Raw genomic sequence first — 18,494 nt, 5'->3', positions numbered from 1 at the left:
AAAGCAGTGAGTAAGACAAACTTAGGGAGTAGGCTTCTAATGTTAACATGCATGAAACCAAGGCTTTTACGTTTACAGAAGTCAACAAATGAGAGCACCTGGGGGGTGGGAGTGGAGCTAGGCACTGCAGGACCTGGATTAACCTCCACATCACCAGAGGAACAGAGGAGAAGTAGGATAAGGGTACGGCTAAAGACTATACGAACTGGCCGTCTAGCACGTTCAGAACAGAGAGTAAAAGGAGCAGGTTTCTGGGCACGATAGCATAGATTCAAGGCATAGTGTACAGACAAAGGTACGGTAGGATGTGAGTACATTGGAGGTAAACCTAGGCATTGAGTAATGAAGAGAGAGATATAGTCTCTAGAGATGTTTAAACCAGGTGATGTCATCGCATATGTAGGAGGTGGAACAACATGGTTGGTTAAGGCATATTGAGCAGGGCTAGAGGCTCTACAATGAAATAAGACAGTAATCACTAACCAGGACAGTAATGGACAAGGCATATTGATATTAGAGAGAGGCATGCGTAGCCAAGTGAACATATGGGTCCAGTGAGTGGTTGGGCTGGCTGGGGACACGGCGATTCAGACAGTTAGCAGGCTAACAAGCTAACAGTTAGTAGGCCGGAGCTAAACAAGCTAGCAGCTAGTAGACCAGGACAAGCTAGCAGTTAGCAGGCCGGGTTAGCAAGCAAGCAGTTAGCATGGGCTAGCAGTTAGTAGACCAGGGTAAGCTAGCAGTTAGCAGACCGGGTTAGCAAGCAAGCAGTTAGCAAGGGCTAGCAGTTAGCAGACCGGGCAGGCAAGCTAGCAGTTAGCAGACCTGGTTAGCAAGCAAGCAGTTAGCAAGGGCTAGCAGTTAGCAGACCGGGCAGGCAAGCTAACAGTTAGCAGACCAGGGCCCGGCAGTTTAGCAGCAGTTTAGCAGTTAGCAGACCCCGCAAGCGGATACCAACATGGCCATCAAGGAACTTCACTGGACTTTATGCAAACTGGAAACCATATATCCTGAGGTTTTCATTTATTGTAGCTGGGGATTTTAACAAACTAATCTGATATCAATCAGCATATCAATTGCAGTACACGAGTGAGTAACACACTCGACCACTGCTACTCTAACTTCCACGATGCATACAAGGTCCTCCCCCGCCCTCCTTTTGGCAAGTCTGACTATGACTCCATCTTGTTGCTCCAAAAACTAAAACAGGAAGTGCCCGTGCTTAGGTCTATCCAACTCTGGTCTGACCAATTGGATTCCACGCTTCAAGATTCCTTCGATCACGTGGCCTGGGATATGTTCCTGGTAGCCTCAGACAATAACATTGATGTATACGCTGACTCAGTGAGGGAGTTTATAAGGAAGTGTATAGGAGATATTGTACCCACTGTGACAATTAAAACCTTCCCTAACCAGAAACCGTGGATTGATGGCAGCATTCGGGCAAAACTGAAAGCACGTACCACCGCATTTAATCATGGAAAGGTGACTGGAAACATGACCGAATACAAACAGTGTAGTTATTCCCTCCATAAGGCAATCAAACAAGCAAAGTGTTAGTATAGAGACAAAGTGGAGTCGCAATTCAATGGCTTAAACACGAGACGTACACTACCGGTCAAAAGTTTGGGGTCACTTACAAATGTCCTTGTTTTTGAAAGGAAAGCTACATTTTTGACCATAAAAATAACCTCAAATTGATCAGAAATGCAGTGTAGACATTGTTAATGTTGTAAATGACTATTGTAGCTGGAAATGATTTGTAATGGAATATCTACATAGGCCCATTACAGAGGCCCATTATCAGCAACCATCACTCATGTGTTGCCATGGCAAGTTGTGTTAGCTAATCCAAGTTTGTTGTTTTAAAAGGCTAATTGATCATTAGAAAACCCTTTTGCAATGATGTTAGCACAGCTGAAAACTGTTGTTCTGATTAAAGAAGCAACAAAAATGGCCTTCTTTAGACTAGTTGAGTATCTGGAGCATTAGCATTTGTGGGTTTGATTACAGGCTCGAAATGGCCAGAAACAAATAACTTTCTTCTGAAACTTATCAGTCTATTCTTGTTCTGAGAAATGAAGGCTGTTCCATGCGAGAAATTGCCAAGAAACTGAAGATCTCGTACAACGCTGTATACTACTCCCTTCACAAAACAGTGCAAACTGGTTCTAACCAGAATATAACGAGGAGTTGGAGGCCCCGGTGCACAACTGAGCAAAAGGACAAGTATATTATAGTGTCTAGTTTGAGAAACAGACACCTCACAAGTCCTTAACTGGCAGATTCATTAAATAGTACCTGCAAAACACCAGTCTCAACATCAAAAGTGAAGAGGTGACTCTTGAATGCTGGCCTTCTAGGCAGAGTTCCTCTGTCCAGTGTCTGTGTTCTTTTGCCAATCTTAATCTTTTCTTTTTATTGACCAGTCTGAGATATGGCTTTTTCTTTGCAACTCTGACTAGAAGGCCAGCATGCCGGAGTCGCCTCTTCACTTTTCGAATGCACTGTATGGCTGGAGACGTTAGCAGAATCTTTTTAATACGTCAAATTACAGGGTAGCCTAAACTGTTGACTCTGACAAACAGATCAATAAAAGCGACATTGTCCATATAATATGCTTACGAGAAGGTAAGACAAAAATAGACAGGAGTAGGCTAATTAGGGTATATCATTCATAATTATAATATATAATTCAACAGACACCTCCCTTGGTGAGTCATGTAGTTTCTCCTATTTCTCTCTTGCTCATTCTCCCTGTCACTCACTCAAACTCACTCAAACTCAATCAAACTCTCACATGTACAGTTGAAGTTGGAAGTTTACATATACTTAGGTCGGAGTCATTAAAACAAATTTTTCAACCACTCCACAAATTTCTTGTTAACAAACTATAGTTTTGGTAAGTCGGTTAGGACATCTACTTTGTGCATGACACAAGTCATTCTTCAAACAATTGTTTACAGACAGATTATTTCACTTATAATTCACTTTATCACAATTCCAGTGGGTAAGAAGTTTACATACACTAAGTTGACTGTGCCTTTAAAAAGCTTGGAAAATTCCAGAAAATTATGTCATGGCTTTAGAAGCTTCTGATAGGCTAATTGACAACATTTGACATCAATTGGAGGTGTACCTGTGGATATATTTCAAGGCCTACCTCCAAACTCAGTGCCTCTTTGCTTGACATCATGGGAAGATCGAGTCCTATATAAAAAAATATATCTAATGAAGGATAATTAACACTCACGTCTAAAGGCTTGATTCTGTCGACATACATACTTGAGGTATGGTTCATTCAGATCAAATGGTTACAAAATCGGAGAGTGAAGGACAGTGCCTGTTGCGCACTGCACATCACTCACCTGTGATAAAGGAGAATGGTGCTGGAATGTATAGCGGCCATTTTACAGGCTCCTTACCAATTCTGCTATTTTGTGTTTTTTAGGTGCTGATCTTAACTTTTTTTGTACATAATGTTTCTGTCATCGTTTCCTTTGACCGAAAAGAGCTTCTGAACATCAGAAGAGCGATCACTAGCCTCGATTTGCATGAAGATTTCTACTTCAATGAGCCGGCGGCACAGGATATACTGCTCACCCCGGACCAGGCCCTAATTCCTGACACTCGGAAGAGAAAGAGAGCGATATAAGAGGCCGTCGTGGGCCTCTACCCTCTGTTCTATTGGCGGATGTACAATCACTGGAGAACAAACTGGAAGAGCTCCATTCGAGACTATCCTATCAACGGGACCTCAAGAACTGTAATATCTTATGTTTCTTGGAAACATGGCTGAACTAGGACATGGATAATAATCTAGCTGTTATTTCTATGAATCGGCAGGACAGACCATCAGCGTCGGGTAAGTTCAAGGGGGTGCAGTGTTCAGGAAGTCTCAAGATTCTCCTCGCCTGAGTTAGATTACCTCATGATAAGCTGTAGACCATACTATTTACCAAGAGAGTTTTCATCTATATTTTTCGTAGCTATCTATTTACCACCACAAGCCGATGCTGGCACTAAGCCTGCTCTCAACGTATAGGGCCATAAACAAACAAGAAAATGCCTATCCAGAGGCAGCTCTCCTAGTGGCCGGTGATTTTAATCTTTTCACATATGAGTTCCAAATATCTCTAACGGTCCCCCCAGCGTGAGTTTTCTTATGCCATGATGTCAGAATTCACTCACTGTTCCAATTCACTCAACAGGACAGGATTTACGCAACAGGACAGTTAACCCATGCTGCCCTCAAACCAAGGCACGGCTTGCTAATTATCTATAGGCTATGTTTAAACTTTTACATTTGACATGATTTTCTAATAGCAGTTTGAAATTAGGTATGTCCTGCCTCCTTATTAATTCACACAGAAGTAGCAATTTCAACTAATGTTTGAGACATGCCATGCTAATGTAAGGTGAGGATTAGCTAGATGAAACTTCTCTCTTCGATGATAGCCCAAGCACTCCAACAGTGTCTCCTCAGGTCAAGTATGCAGCCATTTGCACATCTCCAGTCAAAACAGGCAGTTAACCCACTGTTCCTATGCTGTCATTGAACATAAGAATTTGTTCTTAACTGACTTGCCTAGTTAAATAAAGGTAAAAATAAATATAAATAAAAAACAGAACCTGCCCAAACTTTTTCCCCCTGGTGCATTTTCTGGCTGGCACCCGCATTGCCTTCATTGTTGTTTTCCTTATAATAATTACTATGCATCCCTGTCAAAGTAAGTGCCATATTACCTTATCATAACACAGTTTCTGTGTAACATGTTATGTCATTTCTACTGTAGCACACCATATTTATATATGGAGCATAATGTATTGTGTGTATTAATTTATAACTGCAGACAAGTGACGTATTGATTTCATAAACTTTGTGGTGTTATACTCAATTGTGCTTATGTAGTTATATTTTTATATTAGTTCTGTAAAACAATGCTAATTGCTCCAACGAAGTATTAGCTTGTGTTGTATCCTTGGAAGCTGCCTTGGCCTTATCATGACCATTGCATTGTCCTGTGTATTCATTTGGTCTACATAGGTCTGCCCTGCCCCCTTGTGAAGCCCTTGTGGAGCTCTTCAGTTATTGTAATATTGTTTTATTGAATATATTTTATTCTAATTACTAATAATTCCTCTTTATTATGTACTTTCAGAAGCCACATACACACAGTATTGAACAAAACTTGCCAACATCATAACTGGAACTGAACACGTGCAGAAGATTGAGGTCAGCTTTTGTATCCAACATACTGTTTGGAGAGGGAGTAGGGAAGTTGAGGGAGTGGAGAGGATGATGAGGGAGTAGAGAGGTGGGTGAGATATTGTCAATATAATTGCATAATAGAACTGCATTTGATTTGTATGAGAACTATGTCCAATTACAAAAAACATTGTTCAGTAATCATCTAGATGTTAGATGGCGGTGAACTATGTCGCCATTGAGGACAGCAGTGTAGATCAGATGGAAAAATATCTTCTTATACCACTTGGTGGTTTTCCGAGTGCATGTCACAAAGCTGTTTATCATGTCCGCTTTATCCACTGCCCCCATTTTGCGATTAAAGTCAAGCATACAGTCTGGTTTGATCGTTCTCTTTCCTGTCAGGTGGTCCACCTTCCCCGTGGCTGTCTCTTCTCCTGTAGCTCCAAGGCATAGCAATTGGTCTCCAACACTATGTCTCCCACCAGATCCCCTGTCAGAATCAGCTTGAAGCATTCTGCCTCAGAGGGAGATGGCAAGGGGCTTTGCACTCCAGACTGGCTTATCAAAGCCAACAACAGGGCCAGGAGGAGTGAAATGGCAGGAGGCCTTCCAGCTACCGCAGACTTCCGTACTTCACCCACTTTTGGTGTGCCTCCAAAACCACCAGCATCTTCAGAGGGACCTGGGACTTTGTCGGTGGACAAGGTGTCCTCAGAATCAGGGTTCTCACTGGCCACAAGGTGGGGGGCGGGGGCTGCTGCTCCTCCTCCTCGCTGTCAGTGTCAGATTCTGATTCCTCAATGTCATAGTCAGAATCATTGTCAGAATGGCCAAAAATCTCCAGAATTTCCGCTTTTTTGACTGAATGGCTCCAAGTGAGTGTTAGGGGTGATGTGATTGGCTGGTGTGGTGATACTGATGATTTGTCTCCACAGATGGTTTGTTTACATAGCAGGTTAATGTAATTAATGTGTCAGGTTAGGATAACTAAAGCAGCAGGTTAGGTAAATTAACATAGGAGGTTACGAGAATGAGGTTAAGGTTAGGAAGAGGGTTCGGGATAGGCTTAACTACAATGCTACAGTTGTCAACAACTGTTGTCTCCGACATGACCCCTAGGGGTGGCAGGGTAGCCTAGTGGTTAGAGCGTTGGACTAGTAACTGAAAGGTTGCAAGTTCAAATCCCCAAATCTATTGTTCTGACAGGCAGTTAACCCACTGTTCCTAGGCCGTCATTGAAAATAAGAATTTGTTCTTAACTTACTTGCCTAGTTAAATAAAGGTTAAAAAAATACATTTAAAAAAAGATAGAGCTGTTGGCCTAGCTACTCCATCTAGCTACAATGGTAGAAACTTAAACAGACCATCTGTTGTGACAAATCCTCAGTAATGTTTTCATAACACCGGCACAGGCCACTTGTATCAATAAATCACTATCAGAAATTGGTTTGTGTGGTAATACATTTTTTATTTACTGTTTTAAGTACTGGTAACATATCATGCATTCCGATTCTTGCATAGATTATAATGGACACATATAATGTGTGTAAAATACATTTTAGAAAGTTGTTCTGGTTAGTACACATCAAAGGGTTAATGCAGGAAACAGAACTGTCTTACCTAATTTTTACCAGCAAGTCACTTCTGCAACTAGAAACGAAAAAACTATTGAACACATTTATTCCACACACAGGGACACATACAAAGCTCTCCCTCGCCCTCCGTTTGGCAAATCAGACCATAACTCTATCTTTCTTATTCCTGCTTATAAGCAAATACTCAAACAGGAAGTACCAGTGATGAGCTCAATGCGGAAGTGGTCCGATGAAGCAGATGTTAAGCTACACGACTGTTTTGCCAGCACAGACTGGAATATGTTCCGGGACTCGCCCGATGGCATTGAGGAAATTACCACGTCGGTCACCGGCCTCATTAATACGTGTCAGAGGACAGCTAGTTTCCGTTCTCCTCTAGGTAAATTTCAGTAGATTGACTAATGATTACACCATAGATCAGGACACTAACCCGGACACTTATAAGAAATCCCGCTATGCCCTTCGACGAACCACCAAACAGCCAAAGCATCCATACAGGACTAAGATTGAATCCTATTACACTGGCCCTGATGCTCCTCGGATGTGGCAGGACTTGTAAACTATCATGGATTACAACGGGAAACCCAGCTGCGAGCTGCCCAATGACACAAGCCTTCCAGACAAGCTAAATGCCTTGCTTCGAGAAAAGCAACATCAATGGGGCTGTAGTTGAGTGGGTCGAGAGCTTCACATTCATCAATGGCAAGCAGTACAGAAGTCTGGAACCAACAGGACCCTGAACAGCTTCTACCCCAAAGCCATAAGACTGCTAAACAGTTGGTTAAATAGTTAACCAAATAGATATCCGGACTGTCTGCATTGACCCTTTTTGCATACTTTTTTTGACTCATCACATACGGTGCTGCTGCTGTTTACTATCTGTGACTTTATTCCTAGTTATATGTACATATCTACAGTACCCCGTACCCTTGCACATCGACACGGTACTGGTACCCATTGTCTATAGCCAAGTTATCTATATTCATAGTGTATCTATTATTACTTTTATTATTAGATGTTTAACTTTTCTATAATTTATCTATTTTCTTTCTCTCTGCATTGTTGGGAAGGGCCCGTAAGTAAGCATTTCACTGTTAGTCCACACCTGTTGTTTACGAAGCATGTGACAAATAACATTTCATTTTACCTTGAATCTGAGCGGAGGCGGTTAGCATTTTGAAACTATTTAACCATAATCTTAATTGTTTAAAACCTGGATGTTTCATGTCATTTTATGAAGCATATCATATCTTGTTTTAAAGTAGCCTAGCCTAGTCAAGCCAAAATACGATCATAGACATGTTACGGGAATTATTATTTTATAAACACTTTATATGCCATTAAAACCAGCATTATCTATTGGTTTTCAAATCAATGTTATTTTATTGTCCAGCAGCCAAAGGCATAATCCTAGTCAAATCAGTAACCCAGTTGATGCATCTTTAGATCTCCCCATTCTCATGCGGTGCGCTTTTGAGAATGGTGTTTTGTCGCTAATTACATTTCCCGCCTTCTAGATGGTAGTGGGGTAAACAGGCCGTGGCTCGGGTAGCTGAGGTCCTTGATAATCTTCTTGGCCATTCTGTGACCCCGGATGCTGTAGATGTCCTGGAGGGTAGGCATGCATTGGGCTGACCACACCATTGTCTGGAGAGCCCTGTGGTTGCAGACGGTGGAATTGATGAGGATCTACCCCTTCACACCACTCTTATTAATCATTAATAAAAAATAATACAATGGGCCATTATATCATCTGTTTCCCAGTATTTCTATGCATGTAATGTCTGTGGGTGAGTTATGATTTGTTTTTGCCATTACTTGATCTATTTTAAATGTAAGAATATGTTGCAGATTTAAACTTTAATTGGTGCCTATGTAAACAAATAAATATGAAATGTTTTCAATATCCAACTTGTTCCTCTACAATACTTTTTAGGGTAGTTAATGAGCTGTAGTCAGGTGGTCATTACCAGGTTACGATGAGGTCTTAACTATGACCAGTACATAATAGTGGTCAAAACTATGACCAGCTGGTCAGATAGAGGTCACAATTATGACCAACTGGTTGTATCATGGCCAGAAAAATACTTAATATTCTGGTCAGTAAAAATATGTAAAAACCTCCATCCTTTTCTTCACGGTGACTGTAATGATCATTAACATAGCTAGTACAAACCTAGCTCTTACAAAGCTGGCTAATAGGAATCAATACACATTGAAGATCAGAGTATCAAACAGAAGAAAAAAAAAGAAAAAAACACAAAACTTGACTATTGATTTAAGGAGTGGTGGTGCTGCTCTCTCCTTTCCACTGAGTGTGTGGCCAAGCACTGCTGTAGAGGACATGCATCAGGTCATTGACATTTTTCAGGAACTGTAAAGACAGAGACAAATTATGATTAACCATTACCTAAGGTCTTCACTAAGTTAGACTTAGCATAGAAAGTACATTGACTACGTTGCCCCTCAACAATCTGCCAGTCAGGCAGACATACGGAGAGAGAGAGAGACAGCAAAACATAGGCTATTTACGTACATTTCTTAGTTAGGATAACTTCTGTACTCCTTCCTTTTGTTCCCTCCTCTATACTGCCATCCAAGCTAGAAGATTCCTGCAAAAAAGAAAACCAAGAATTGAAAAAGGCAGTTGAAAGTTGTAACATTAGAATGAGTGTTGAGGGGGAGCTGGGATAGGCAAAATGTATTGTATTGTCAAATACAAAATACCAGTATCCCTGATGAATCAAGAAAAACTTCACTTCCATATGGGGGGTACACGTTTCAAGAATTAGGCTCTCTCTCTCTCTCTCTCTCTCTCTCTCTCTCTCTCTCTCTCTCTCTCTCTCTCTCTCTCTCTCTCTCTCTCTCTCTCTCTCTCTCTCTCTCTCTCTCTCTCTCTCTCTCTCTCTCTCTCTCTCTCTCTCTCTCTCTCTCTCTCTCTCTCTCTCTCTCTCTCTCTCTCTCTCTCTCTCTCTCTCTCTCACACACACACACACACAATCTCTCTTGTTCTCTCTCAGACACACAGCTGGCATGACACAATGTTGACATGATGAAAATATTTTCAATATGTTTTTGTGATCATCATCTCTCTCCCCCTCTCTCCAATACGAAAATGTGGCTCCGGACATTTGACCGGCAGCATTTTAACTTTTGAGAAATTTACCAGACCTGTATGCATTGGATGCGTAACCTGATTAGGACATCCACCCAAGGTACTCGGAATGACAGATATCACATTTAGATTATGGTAATTCATCTTAACAGAACCTGCAAGTTGAGGATGCAACGATGTGCGGTCCTTCTTACCGAATTCTGATGCCAACAAGACATTTCATGTGACAGAGATTAAAATATAATTTCTAAATTTAGAAAGAGGGGAGATCTGATATACAACAACGAACATGGGGTGCTAGGATTGTGCATTTGGCTACTGGACAATGAAAGAAAGTTTATATAAAATAATTGCCTCCACGGATATGGTCTGATTTTGGCTGGGTTACTTTGAAGCAAGGTACTTTGAAGCAAGGTACTTTGAAGCAACCATTAAGTATATGTTTTCAAAATGCATACTGCCTCCAGCTCATTACAAAGTGGTTTGAGATACTGTAGCTGTCGCGCTATCTGACAGATTTTCTGCTCTAAGGCTCTGTATCTGTATGCTATAAACCTATAGACCGATAAGCATGACTGGTCAAGTGTATTTACATCGACTGGTATTAACATCAATGAATAGGATAAAAAGCATTGTTTCACAATGGGATTTTTTCTTCTCCCAGACAATTGCCCAGTACCAATTTTGTTTATCTGCTTTTCCATTTTTTTATCTGCCAAAAGCCGGCTAATATTGGCTAATGGAAACTATGCACAGAACACACACACACACACACACGCACATAGATAGCATGACAACATTGACATGACAATGTTTTCTATACACACAGAGAGAGAGAATACACAGACACAGAAATGTACTGTCATTTCAAGTGGAACTGACAGCAACATAAAATCAAGCAACATAAAATCTTAAAATCTGTTCATATACACCCCCAGGAAGAATATGACACTTAAACAAATTTATTCTGACAAGAAAGCACTTAGATATTGTAATTTTCATACATTCTTAGAATGTTTGTGAATTACGTATACTAAGGCTTTTGTGAAAATTCCATAGCAATATAGAGTGAGAAAGCGGCCGTGCGTTTGGACAATTAACTGCAGTAAAGAAAACCTAATAAAACCATCTTTCGTCCAGGACCAGAGTCTATGCAGACCGGTGCGCCATAGCCAATCAGAGCTACAGTAGACCTGTATTTTCCACACAGGCCTGCCATCATTCACTTTGAATTGGAATGTGTTGTTTACAGGCAGTTGCAACAGCAAGACTTAAGATATTTCAAACGCATTCAAAACACATTTCTGCAAATATGTCAATACCACTTGGGAACTTAACAGTCCTATTGATCAAACAACCATGAAAAGTTAGGCTCTCTCTCCCTCAGTTATGCACATCAACAAACAAAATCAACAACTAATGCTAGCCAGAGAAAGATGAGCTAAAATCTAATGAAGGAACATTAGATAAACTCTCTCAAACTTTTTCATTTAATTGACAGTCAAAATTGCACTGATAAACAGTGGGGAATTGTAGCCTACTCCTCCTCCTTCAGCTTGCCTGCTAACAATACATGCTTGTCCCAACCAAGTTCCCAAAGCTAACTGGCTAAAGTTGGCTAGCTTGCTAGCTAGCTAGCTACTTCTAGACACAAACGAGGGAACACCTTACTGACCATTTTACTCGCCCTAGCAAAGCTGGTCAGGCTGTTTACATGTTATCTAGAGCGTTCATTACTAACTATTAATTTATTTTCTTACGTTTACTGACACTGGTCGATCATATTCAGTGGGTGTTGTGCTTCGTAAATTCATCAGTTATTCTGCGCTCTGCCACACTTAGCGAGAGTGCTCTGAAATCGGAGTAAATAGCCAGAGGGAATTTGCGAACGCAAGCGATATGCTAACTGGATAACTGTCGTTCAAGTTATTGCTAGCTAACCAAATGACACCTGCATCTCTAGCTGTGTACAGTATAGTCACCGAAAAATTATATGAGGGGGAAAAGTCACTCACTCACCCACTCCTCCAATGACATGACATGACATCCTCCTAGCAGCTAGCAAGCTAGCTATCTAGCTAACGTTTAGCTTGCTACGTAAATAGATATGCCAGCCTATTAGCCACATTATGACTGACTTATGATCATTGCCCTTGCTAGTTTGATTGTATTGACATTACCAGCCTTAGTTACATTAACTTGTTTTGTCCTAAATATTGAGCAATTGAAACTGAAACAGTGCATCCCAAATGGAGGCAGCAAACTATGTACCAGGCCAGCTGTGATTTAAACCTGATCGCAATATTTTTTGGAGTACCAAGAAATGCATTGGTGAATTATATTAATCAGGCATTGAACTGCATCCATCTATTCTGCCAACAATGCCTTAGTGTACATCATGAAATGTTACGGCAAATATAACCTATTTTTAAAAGCTTTTATAAAGTTGATTTATAAACTTTTTATAAACTGGAAATGTTCAATTTTGGGATGATATTATGATTGTCTGTTTGTTTCATATCTGCAAAGTAGTTAAAAAGCTGACAATTCCACTTTAACTAAACAGATATCAAAATGTTAGCTAGCTAGCTACAACAGGTAACAATTTAAACTTACCATGTCCATGGAGGATTAGCCAGAGAGCTAACATTAGCTAGCTAAAACTAGCCAGCTAGCTAGCAACACTTTTCTTGATGTTCTTCTCCCCAACAAACCGCCGCTTTAAAATAAAACAAGAATGCAGGAGAACAGGGACTACCACTTAGCAGTCTAATCTTTTAAATTTTTTGTGTACATTTCGAGAAACTGATGTTGTTTCCCAGTGATGTTGTTGTGTAGCCTACCGGGCACTTTGTCCCAACATGCTGTATGGAATGTTGACGCTCGAGCAATATGCTCAAGCAAGCAGGCTGCCTGCGCTCACAGATCTATTGCTGCGCGAGGCACAGATTCCAATCCAAGTTTTAACTGGAACTGATATGCCTACGTCCTTACTTAGTTACTGAAATTAGAATAAAATGACTGCATGCATTATGTTAATTGCTTAAAAGCTTTTAGGGAAAAGACAATTGTCATATTCTCAGAGTCAAATTCAGGTGCAATAATGCTTTTGTAATTATTGATGGAAATAAATGGGATAACAATAGGGTTTTGTAAATCCTGGTGGATTGTAGTAGGATATTGCAATAAAAGACATAGGCCTATGTGTTATTTGTTAAATTCTGAAAGCAAATGTAGTTAGTCATAATAGAACAGCAAATTGCATTCAGTGGAACAGAAGAAAATGTGCACTACAATAAATATTGCAATTAACATCAACAAAAGATTATCATTAGAAGCCAACACACACAGCAAGCTACCAGATATCATTCATTAAACAACAATTATTTCAATGTACTGCAGGTTTACCGCATTTTTGTATTATTGTGCATATTTATCTTCCATGCTGGTAGCCAAGAACAAATGTTATGGAAGTGAATGTGCACTTTTCAATTGGGTGGCCTGCAACTATGAAAAACACTGCCATAGCCTGTAGTAAAAGCAAAAGCATTTATAGCATCGGAGATTCTATAATTTAGGGATAATTTCTGATAGCTATAGGACCGCAGAGACTGTCACTAATGTTAGCTTTTAATGACCTATCAAATTCGATGACCTGGAGGTGAAATATCACAATTCTTTGTTATTTTTTAAAATTGGTATTTCATCACCTGCTGAATAAAAACTTCAAATGACCCTACTCCTGAAAAAGTTAATAGGGCTGGATAAGCTGAAGTGGACTCGGCCAGAGTACCATTAACCGGAGCCCAGAGTAATATGATTCTGCCAGACTCTGGATAAGCTGAAGTGGACTCGGCCAGAGTACCATTAACCGGAGCCCAGAGTAATATCATTCTGCCAGACTCTGGATAAGCTGAAGTGGACTTGGCCAGAGTACCATTAACCGGAGCCCAGAGTAATATCATTCTGCCAGACTCTGGATAAGCTGAAGTGGACTTGGCCAGAGTACCATTAACCGGAGCCCAGAGTAATATCATTCTGCCAGACTCTGGAAAAGCTTGGCCTGCATGAAGCCCACCGAGTCCGAGTCCATGCAGAGTGTCAAAACGGAATAGGGCCGAGCCCAGCATGTTGACTGGGTACAGTATGCCACGAGACCCTAACCTGCTTTGGTGCCCTCTGCCAGCTGTTGTTTGCCAAATGTGCTAAGCTGAATCATGCAAACACTTCTGGAAAAAAAAACATTACTCCAACTGTAATAATTGTAATGGTTCTAATGTCTCTTATTTGCACTGGGTGCATGGCTTACAAACACTATGCACATGTTTATATAAGATTGGTGTAGCATTTAGATAACTGGTCAGTAGTTCAACCAGATTTCAACCAAAAAACAGATATCACCCAAAATAATATGTATTTTTCATGACGTCAAAAAAACGTTTCAACCAGTAACATACGTCTTTATCACATCGTATGCCCACTGGGCTGCGCTGCTGCAGAAAGGCAACAGTCTGGAGGCTAGACCTATAGCCTAAAAAAATGACATTTCCCAGGATAGGGTAGCAAGCAACAGGCATTGTTCTTAAACAATAGTCTAACCTTACTCAGTTTACTCACCCGGCTCCTTTCCTATGAAGATGACTTGTGTCTCAGAATTGTTCCCCTTTTCGTCCCCAAAACAGATCCTATCGTTTATCTTTTCTTCCGCAAGGTAGAGGGCTCTACCTTTCGCTTTGTCCTGCCATCGAACCGATCCCCTTCAAGCGAGAAAGCTGCGCGCACACTCCATGGTTTTGAATGTAAGATCTCCACGTCGCCATGGAGATGGAGGGAGCTCTTATCCAGAAAATAATAGGTATCGCTTCATTAGCATCAACGCTTCACCAAGCCGGCCCCTTCAGCATTTGCTTTGACGACAAAAATGCCTTATTGTCGTGAACACTAATTTAATGAGAAAGTATTCTCTAGACAGAAGCTGATTCTAGAATAAGATTATATTCTAGAACATAAAAAAATGTCAGGCCTGTGTTTGAAAGAACAAGACGCAATTTAATGGAAAATGCAATAAATGATAGTTAAATGTTTTTGTTTTATGGTATACTAACATTATTAGAAAGGTTGAAAACACAATTAACCCACAGACCTCAAGGAAAATAAAGTGCTTCATTAATATTCTGTGGAACATAGGCCTATAGGCTAAGTAGCCAACACAGATCTATGGAAATACTCTTTTGACAGATTTTTCTGATAAAGCACACACGTTATTCAATTACTGTTAATAATGTCTGACAAATGAGAATGCAAGGATAGATAAGAGATCATGTGGAAACCATCTGTATAAGGTTCCACTGTTCCTTTTTCACGTGCACCAAGTGCATGTTATAAACGAGACTTCACACTCAAAGCTTGTTGCTTTTTCATTGCAATGATAACTGGATACTCCTGTTCGCTTGTACAATTTACGAAAGATAAAAAGGGGAAACGGTGCACTGTGTTATGTAACATCACCCACTCCCCCACTTATATTATCCGTAATTTCTCAGTCACCACAAAACCAGTCTAACGTCCGGGGTAAAATAAGCCAGTTTACATAACCTACCTTGTTGATAGACGCAGCTCTTATTCATTCATTCTGTTGAACAATTAAGATTGTCGTTTCACATAGGGGCAACGTAGGCTAAGAGTTGCTAATTTCACCTTTCCCCTCACATCTCGCTGAAAAATCCATCTCCTTTCATTCTGTTATGTCCCCTTCTTTTGAGCTCGGCCAAGTATGAAGAGAGAGAGAGAGAGAGAGAGAGAATGGGCGAGAGAAAGTCTGAGTGAGGGAGAGAGTAGGCTATTTGTGTGTAAAGAAGGACAGGGGTTGAGAGAGAAAGAAAGAGCGGGAGAGGGGGAGGAGGATTTCAAATAGCTGAGATCCAGGTTGTTGTGTACGGACAGAGCTGTCATGAGGAAGTGTATGAGTATTGAGGAAATCACCGAGGATCTGTGGAAGCAACCCAACCAGGCAACCTGGTCTCAGAGCATTTAGTATTATTCTGTACGTAAATCCGAGACACTCCATTTAGTATGATATGTTATGAATAACAATTTGTAATGTGTTTTGAATTTGCAAAAAAGGTACAATATGTTACGAATTTGCAAAACATATGATATGTTACAAATTCTAGCTAGATGGCTAACGTTAGCTATCTAGCTAACATTTGCTAGGCTATGGGTTGGAGTTGGGGTTAAAGTTAAAGTTAAGTTTAGGAGTTAGGTTAAAGGGTTAGAGTTAGGGGAAGAGTTAGCGTAAAGGGTTAAAGTCAGGGTTAGGAGAAGGTTTAGATAACATGCTAAGTAGTTGCAAAGTAACTAAAAAATAGTAAGTAGTTGAAAAGTTGCTAATTAGTTGCTAGATGTTTGTGTTGTACCAGCAAGGTCTCATAGACTAGATCTAACAGTAAATGTAAATCCGGAACACTAAAATTAGTCTGAAATGTTACGTTTGTGTGGTTATGTAGTGCACCGCGCTATGCATGCACACTGGGGACACCGTGCGCTACACCGCATAACACGGCTCAGGTCTCCTACCTTACTTTGCCAATCTCCCCGTGTGCCCCCCCCACAAAAATTGGGGGGCTGCCTCTCGTGCCTGTTGCGCTGCCTTACCTCATACCGCTCAGCTTTCGCTGCTTCCAGCTCTGCCTTGGGGCGGCGATATTCCCTAGCCTGTGCCCAGGGGACCCTTGCCTTCCAGTATCTCCTCCCAAGTCCAGGAGTCCAGAACCATCTGCTCCTGGTTACCACGCTGCTTGGTCCGTTTGTGGTGGGTAGTTCTGTAATGGTTTTCTTCTTCGTCTGAGGAGGAGTAGGAAGGATCGGACCAATATGCAGCGTGGTAAGTGTCCATGTTAATTTATTAGAACTGAACACACAAAACAAAATAACAAAGTGAATGAAAGAAACAAAACAGTCCTGTCTGGTGAAACAACACACTAAACAGAAAACAACTACCCACAAATCATAGAGGGAAAACAGGCTGCCTAAGTATGGTACTCAATCAGAGACAACGATTGACAGCTGCCTCTGATTGGGAACCATACCAGGCCAAAAGCAGAAATACAAAACATAGAACAAAAATATAGAATGCCCACCCCAACTCACGCCCTGACCAAACTAAAACAGAGACCTAAAAAAGGAACTACAATGTAACTGTGGGGGGAAATACTGCAATGGGTGATGAAAATGTGGTGAGCATGTACAACAATGCTCACAACTTGCGCCCCTCCAGTCCCCAGCTTAGGCTGTTACCTTACGACCCCTGCACTCCAGTCAAGCCCCAGGGGAAAAAGATGAGAAGCCAAGAAGGTATGTCACTTCTTGAGATGCAAAGCAATATTGTAATGCTTTTGACAGCAAAGATAGATGAAAGGGCAAATGGCTTGGAGGTCATGGTTAGGGAGAATACAATGAAAATTGGGGCCATTCAAAAATCTGTTGACTTTATCTTTGGAGAAGTGAAATCCCTCAAAAGTGACATGAAGAAAGTGGAAGTTATCTGCCAGGAAAATTTAAAGAAGGTGGCTGAACAAAAGGTGAATGAGGCGGAGAGATACCAGCGCAGGTGGAACCTGAGGCTCCATGAAATTCCAGAGCAGGCGGGTGCGGACATCAAATGCAGAGTTGTTGACATTTGTGGAGCTATCATTCCCAATTCAAAAGCTGAACTTATGGAAAATGTAGACATCGTCTATCGTTTGGGAGACTCGAGTATCAAGACAAGAGACCGAGGACAACAATCATCTGGTTCACCAACAGATCTACACAGGATCTTCTCTGGAGGCGAGCGAAGAATTGTGAATTCCTCATCAAGCAAAAATTGAGGTTCACGGAGGATCTGACCTCATTGGTCAAATTCACAAGAGAGAAACTATGGCCGATGGTGGCTGCAGCTCGAAAGGCAGGGAAAACTGCATTTTTAATCTGTGCAAGAGTGATCATCGATGGGATAGAAATGCGGCCAAATCATAACATTCGAGAGAGAGCCAGAGTCTAAATCGGACAGAACTGTCAGGCCAAAAAATAGATTGCCAGGTGAAAAGCAGCCTTTTATTATAAAAAATTTACACAAACACATGAATGAGAAAAGACTGACCCGAGAACTGGTAAACTAAACACTAACTAAAGGTGAATAACTGCTTATTGTAAAGTCTACACAATGTCACCCCCCTGTGAGAAAAATAATACTTTGGTAACTTTATGACCAATATTTGTTTGTTTTTTGTTAGAGAGGTTAATAATGGGATGGAAATCCTTTTGACTTACATATCATTAGGAAAAGCTTATATTAGCATAACAAGGTTGTTGGTTGAAGTTTATGTCTTTATCTCTTTGTTCAATTAATGTCAGGGGAATTCGTAATTTACTCAAGTGTAAGACTATTTTCCTGTATTGCAAACGGTTTAATGCAGACTTTTACTTTTTACAAGAGACTCATGCTTGTTCTTCCTATCTATCTTTTTGGAAAAATCAATGGGGTAACGATATCTGGCTATCATATGGCAACAACTACTCTGCAGGTGTAGCA

General features: G+C 40.8%; 1 protein-coding gene across 4 annotated transcripts in view; it reads right to left on the bottom strand.

Annotated features, from left to right (window-relative positions):
• The window catches only part of LOC109892821 (G protein-activated inward rectifier potassium channel 2), a 120,780-nt gene extending 104,849 nt beyond the window's left edge, over positions 1-15,931 (bottom strand). The window contains exons 1-4 of one of the 4 annotated variants that reach the window (XR_004210301.1): positions 15,522-15,907; positions 9,344-9,419; positions 9,079-9,181; positions 6,660-8,464 (exon numbers count right to left, since the gene is read on the bottom strand). Coding sequence is in view for 1 of the 4 variants with exons in the window: in XM_020485622.2 (XP_020341211.1) it covers positions 15,522-15,549 (28 nt within the window). In the remaining 3 variants the exon portion in view is untranslated. Of the gene's footprint in view, positions 1-6,655; positions 9,182-9,343; positions 9,420-14,539; positions 15,495-15,521 lie in introns of those variants that run through there. The other 3 variants (XR_002255692.2, XR_002255693.2, XM_020485622.2) reach the window with 3 other exon arrangements.
• Positions 15,932-18,494: the final 2,563 nt, after the last annotated feature.

This window comes from Oncorhynchus kisutch, linkage group LG6, assembly GCF_002021735.2.
Source record: "Oncorhynchus kisutch isolate 150728-3 linkage group LG6, Okis_V2, whole genome shotgun sequence".
Lineage (NCBI taxonomy): Eukaryota > Metazoa > Chordata > Actinopteri > Salmoniformes > Salmonidae > Oncorhynchus > Oncorhynchus kisutch.
Note: the sequence above shows the minus strand (reverse complement) of the source record. Positions and strands in the feature narration are given on the sequence as shown.